Source organism: Sinocyclocheilus anshuiensis, unplaced genomic scaffold, assembly GCF_001515605.1.
Source record: "Sinocyclocheilus anshuiensis isolate Anshui unplaced genomic scaffold, SAMN03320099.WGS_v1.1 scaffold208, whole genome shotgun sequence".
Lineage (NCBI taxonomy): Eukaryota > Metazoa > Chordata > Actinopteri > Cypriniformes > Cyprinidae > Sinocyclocheilus > Sinocyclocheilus anshuiensis.
Genome location: NW_015557186.1, coordinates 1212693 through 1219004, shown reverse-complemented (window position 1 = coordinate 1219004; position 6312 = coordinate 1212693). Strand labels below are relative to the sequence as shown.

Genomic DNA, 6312 nt, shown 5'->3' with positions numbered 1-6312 from the left:
TTTTTCATATTTATTTTTACACACACACACACATATATATATATATATATATATATATATATATGAGGAGTTCATTTGCAAAAACCGATAACTCGGTTATTTTTTTTTTTCCAGAAATCATGTTTTTTTTATCGCGCGTTCCAAGTAATATCAATCAAACTGCAGTTGATTGTTCAATTAAAGTTCATTGAAAGTATGTTTTTTTTGCATATTAAAAGTTTGTTTTATAGCAAAAGCAGATAACTCCACATTTCATGTTTTAGAGTTTAAAAAACACTAATTTAATCTTTGTAATCTCCTCAGATGACAATGTAGATGCCTGACAAACGTCGTTGTTGTTGTGAGCATAAACTGTATGGATGTGATTACACGCAATACACGGAGTTTTCCCTCACCATTGTAACGCGCTGCTTTTGCAAGCTTCCGTGAAAACGTTTCAGCTTTTATTTTCCTTTTTCGCCCTGAAGAAGATATCACAGGTTCATCAAGTTCGTCGATTTTGATTAAGTAATAATAACTTAAACAAATACAGGTAATTTACAAAATTAAAGTTAATTGAAAGTCTGTTTTTTTTTTTACATATTAAAAGTTTGTTTTTATACCAAAAGCAGATAACTCCAACAGTCTTTTTTTGGCAAAAGCAGATAACTCCACATTTCATGTTTTAGAGTTAAAAAAAAACACTCTTCTAATCTTTGTAATCTCCTCAGATGACAATGTAGATGCCTGACAAACATTGTTGTTGTTGTGATCATAAACTGTATGGATGTGATCACACGGAATACACAGAGCTTTTATCTCACCATTGTAATGCACTGCTTTTGCAAGGTTCCGTGAAAACGTTTCAGCTTTTATTTTCCTTTTTCGCTCTGAAGAAGATATCACAGGTTCATCAAGTTCGTCGAAATTATCCATCCTCAATCACTTTTAGTCAGCTTTCACAAAACTCCTCTAAGCTAGCACGTGAAAGTAGCCTTGTCACCTGACCTGAATACAACGTGCTGATTCGCTAAAATGGACTTATCGGCTTCTGTTCAAAAACAACAAGGGTGCTTGTCGGCTTCTGCAGTAAAACGTGAACTTGCGATGCCTTGAAAGTGGACAAAACCAACTTTTTTGACAAAATGTGTTTAGGGTTCAATTCGCGCTATATGTGAAGAATGATGCACGGCAATCAGCTCTTTTTTTTTTAAAGTGGTGTTTATTATTTATTTATATATATATATATATATTCATTAAAATGATATATTATTATATATTCTGCAAGTGAAAATATATTTACTAATTAAATTAAGTATAATGCAAGTGACCATTATTGTGCAAAATGTGTGTATAAGTGTTTATTTAAACGAATATAAAATATATAATAGGCATGTAATACAAAATAACTTTTATCTTACCTTTTCTAGGTTTATAATATACTTATTGTGAGTAAATATTGTAAAAAATGACTGTCTTTATTAAACCGTAACCCTGTTTTGACCTAAATACATTTACTCATTTAGCAGACTTTTTTTCAGAAGCAACATACAAATGAGGACAAGCGATTTATTATAATGTACATGATCAGAAATTAGAATAGCTTATTTATGTGAAATGCTTCTGTAATGTCTGTCTGTGCATGCTTTTTTATAATAAATTACACTGTATTTTATTGTCATATTTAATCACACTAACACATTGACTTTTCAAAAAAAAGGTGCTTTTGTTTTACATTAAATATTTTCTTATTGCAGTTTTTGCGCCGCCACCGTCTGGAAGATTAGGTCCGATCCACGATCAACGTAAGTCCATGCATGCTGATGATTTCAGTTTAATTAGTGTCTAGAATATTCATATAGACGTGCGAGTGCAATGGTCTTCTGAACACACACAGGGGAGCAGTGTGACGCGGCTTGCGGTCCAGATCATTTCTCATGTTCAAATAAATGCTGCATCGAGAAAGATTTGGAGTGTGACGGGGAAGCGCAGTGCAGCGACGGGTCGGACGAGACCGAGTGCTCCAAACGTGAGGACAAGCATCAAAACACATTATACATACACCTCACCCTTGAAGTCATATGTGATGCTTTTATGCTGCTTTATTGCCACTTTTGATCTCAAAAGCCCCTTCTGCTTTCATTTAGTGAAGAACATCCTGTATGCTTGAGGGAGTAAATGATGACAGAATTTTGATTTATTTTATAAAGCGGATAGTTCCGGTCCTTGATTCTGATTGGCTGAGCCGCATTCGAAGCTGTTGTAAATGACTCTACAAAGTAACATACACCTTTGTTTACGTTCCTTAGCTGTTATAAATTCACTGTAAACCACGGCTTCACGGGCTTATTGCTTTATTTTCTCATTTATTTTTTGATGAACTGTTCCTGTAAATGTACTTTAATTGGAGATTGAAATGAGGTTCGGGTCATTTATTAGGTTTATGTGTGACTGAATAGATTAATTTCAGTTTTTCTTGTCTTCTGTTCAGTGGACAGTAAGTTCCGTCGATTGCTGGATATTCCTGTGGACAAAAGCAAAGGTGATTTATATTTCACATTTTTAAATGTATCTCTAAGTATTTATTGATTTATAGTTTTATCTTGGAAAACTGATCACTGTATTTCATTTTTATTTTGTTAGATGCAAAACTAAAATATATATTTTTAAAACATTAATTATTATAATTTTATGTTGAAAAATTAATCAACGTGTTTCATTTATATTTAATTTTTGTTATTATATATGCAAAGATTAAAAATATATTTTTGATTATAATTTTATCTTTAAAAACTCATCGTTGTATTTAATTTGCATTTTATTTTCTGTTATGATACATGCAAACTTTAAATATCTTTGAAAGAATTTATTGATTATATATATATTTCTTTTATATGTATTTTTATGATATATGCAAACCTAATATACATCATTTTAAATATTTCTGATTATTATTCTATCTTGAAAAACTAATTGATTTATAGTTTTATCTTGGAAAACTGATCACTGTATTTCATTTTTATTTTATTAGATGCAAAACTAAAATATATATTTTTAAAACATTAATTATTATTATTCTATCTTGAAAAACTAATTACTGTATTTCATTTTTGTTATGATATGCAAACATTATATATATTTTTAAATGTATTGATTATAATTTTATCTTGAACAACTAATTGATTTATAGTTTTATCTTGGAAAACTGATCATTGTATTTCATTTTTATTTTATTAGATGCAAAACTAAAATATATATATATTTTTAAAACATTTATTATTATAATTTTATGTTGAAAACCTCATCAACGTGTTTCATTTATATTTAATTTTTGTTATGATATATGCAAACATAAAATATATTTTTTATTATAATTTTATCTTTAAAAACTCATAGTTGTATTTCATTTGCATTTTATTTTCTGTTATGATACATGCAAACTTTAAATATCTTTTTAAGAATTTATTGATTATATATATATATTTTTAAAAACTCAACACTGTATTTCTTTTATATTTATTTTTATGATATATGCAAACCTAATATACATCATTTAAAATATTTTTTATTATAATTCTATCTTGAAAAACTAATTACTGTATTTAATTTTTGTTATGATATGCAAACATTATATATTTTTAAAAATGTATTGATTATAATTTTATCTTAAAAAAACGCATGACTATTTCATTTTTATTTTATTAGATGCAAAACTAAAATATATATATATATATATTTAAAACATTTATTATAATTTTATGTTGAAAAATTCATCAACGTGTTTCATTTATATTTAATTTTTGTTATATATGCAAAGATTAAAAATATATTAAGTATTTTTGATTATTCTTTTATCTTTAAAAACTCATCGTTGTATTTCATTTGCATTTTATTTTCTGTTATGATATATGCAAACTTTAAATATCTTTTAAACAATTTATTGATTATATATATATTTTAAAAACTCATCGCTGTATTTCTTTTATATTTATTTGTATGATATATGCAAACCTAATGTACATTTTAAATATTTTTATTATAATTCTATCTTGAAAAACTAATTACTGTGTTTCATTTTTTGTTATGATATGCAAACGTATATTTAAAAAAATGTATTGAATATAATTTTATCTCGAGAAACTCGTTACTCTATTTCATTTATATTTAACTTTCTGTCATGATATATGCAAACTCAAATATTTTTTTAATATGTATTGATTATAATTTTATCTTGTAAAGCTGCATTTTATGTTTTAAAAAGCTACAAAATTTGTATTTGTGAATACAGTATACTCATAGTTTGTGTAAATTAAAATATAAAATACAATTAGGAAATGTTACATATATTTTATTCATCATATGTTCTCATATTTATTGTTTTATTTTTGTAAAGTGTTTTTGTGAAATTAGAATTTTGTCAGCATGTAATACCTTTTGCCTCCTCAATATTAAATTCCTTATTAAAAGGAACATGGATTAATCCGTGATGCATTCATTCTTCCAGTGCATTGCGTGGAGCCGCCGCTAACGGGCCCCTGTCGCGCAAGCTTCACTAACTGGTACTTCAATCCGTATGAACAGCACTGTAATCGCTTCAACTACGGCGGCTGTGATGGGAACGAAAACCGCTTCGACACGGAGGACAAGTGCATGCGGTCGTGCTCTGGAGTGACCGGTGAGTTTTACTGTATTATTACTCAACATGGAATCAAAATGGACTGTCTTTTCTCATGTGAAGTATTCATTCGTGCATGCTATTGTGAAAAAAAACTTTGATTAAATATGAATTTGAAAATATTTTTAAAGTGAATTTTCTCTGATGTTGTTTCATAGCTGGTCACTGTGTCATGCAAAGAAGATTTTTATTAAGAAAACATGAGACTGTGAACTTACTGAGGTCGTTTTTCTCCTGCAATCATGCATCTTTTCTTTGTATTTCAGAGTCTGATGCGTTTGCCAGACGAGCTCATTTTAAGAAGCAAGAGAGCAAAGACGAAACGGGTAACGCGCAGGCAAAACACGCTTAAAGGAACACTCCACTATTTTTGAAAATAGGCTCATATTACAACTCCTCTAGAGTTAAACAGTTGAGTTTTACCGTTTTCGAATCCATTCAGCCGATCTCCGGGTCTGGCGGTAGCACTTTTAGCTTAGCTTAGCATAGATCATTGAATCTGATTAGACCGTTAGCATCTCGCTCAAAAATGACAAAAGGGTTTCTAGTTCCTAGCCATATCGGCCTAGAAAATCACAACTTTTCATTTTCCGTCGGTCTTAGTACACGATGTAACTACAGAAGAGTCCAGTTTTAAATAGGAAAAATATAGAAACTCTATGGTCATTTTTGAGCGAGATGCTAACGGTCTAATCAGATTCAATGATCTATGCTAAGCTAAGCTAAAAGTGCTACCGCCAGACCCGGAGATCGGCTGAATGGATTCGAAAACGTAAAAACTCAACTGTTTAACTCTAGGGGAGTCGGAATATGAGCCTATTTTCAAAAATAGTGGCGTGTTCCTTTAATAATCAACAGCAGAAATATAATTCCTTGCATGCTTTCCTTTAAAAGATGAATGTTGAGTGTAAGGGAAATGAGTCATAAATTTAACCGAAGTACCGTGACCTATTACTCAGTGTCTGTTTCAGTGTTATTTTAATATCATTGAGATATGATCATAGTTTATATTTTTAATCAGGTTTTTTTTTTGTTACATTTTTAGTCATTTTGATGGATTCACCCTAGCTACTGCCTAGCTACATGTTAGCAACCACCCAAAATACCCTAGCAACCAACCAGAACACCCTTGCAACCACATAGCAACACCCTAGCAATGACCTAGAATAACCTAGCAACTGCCAAGCAACACCTTATCAACCACATAGCAATGCCCTTGCAACCACCCAGAACAACATAGAAACCGCATAGCAACCACCCGCCATACCCTTGCAACTGCCTAGCAGCCACTCTGAAAACTTTAGCAAGAGACCAGTGCTGAATTTTGCCATGGCAAGCATCATTTACATTTTCTTCAGAAAATGTATCTATCTAGTTATTATTATTATTATTATTACTATGTATATATATGTATGTGTGCATGTGTGTGTGAGTGTGTGTGAGTGTGTGTGAGTGTGTGTGTGTGTGTATACATTTCTTTTAAAAAAATTTAACGAAAACGATAAAGATATTTTACAACAACATGAATGAAATGAAAGTGGGAAATGTTGCCCTGCCATATAGCTGAAATAAAATGTTTATTTATTTATATTTTTTATATTTATATTATTATTATTTTATAATTTTCTTAATTTTTAAATATATTTTTATATAATTAT

The 6312-nt window shown here is 29.8% G+C and overlaps 1 protein-coding gene across 1 annotated transcript in view; it reads left to right on the top strand.

The window, feature by feature from the left end:
- spint1a (serine peptidase inhibitor, Kunitz type 1 a) overlaps positions 1–6312 on the top strand; it is a 21376-nt gene that overhangs the window by 13767 nt on the left and 1297 nt on the right. The window contains exons 6-10 of the mRNA XM_016474161.1: positions 1737–1784; positions 1877–2008; positions 2471–2521; positions 4484–4654; positions 4921–4980. Coding sequence (XP_016329647.1) covers positions 1737–1784; positions 1877–2008; positions 2471–2521; positions 4484–4654; positions 4921–4980 — 462 coding nt within the window. The remainder of the gene's footprint in view (positions 1–1736; positions 1785–1876; positions 2009–2470; positions 2522–4483; positions 4655–4920; positions 4981–6312) is intronic.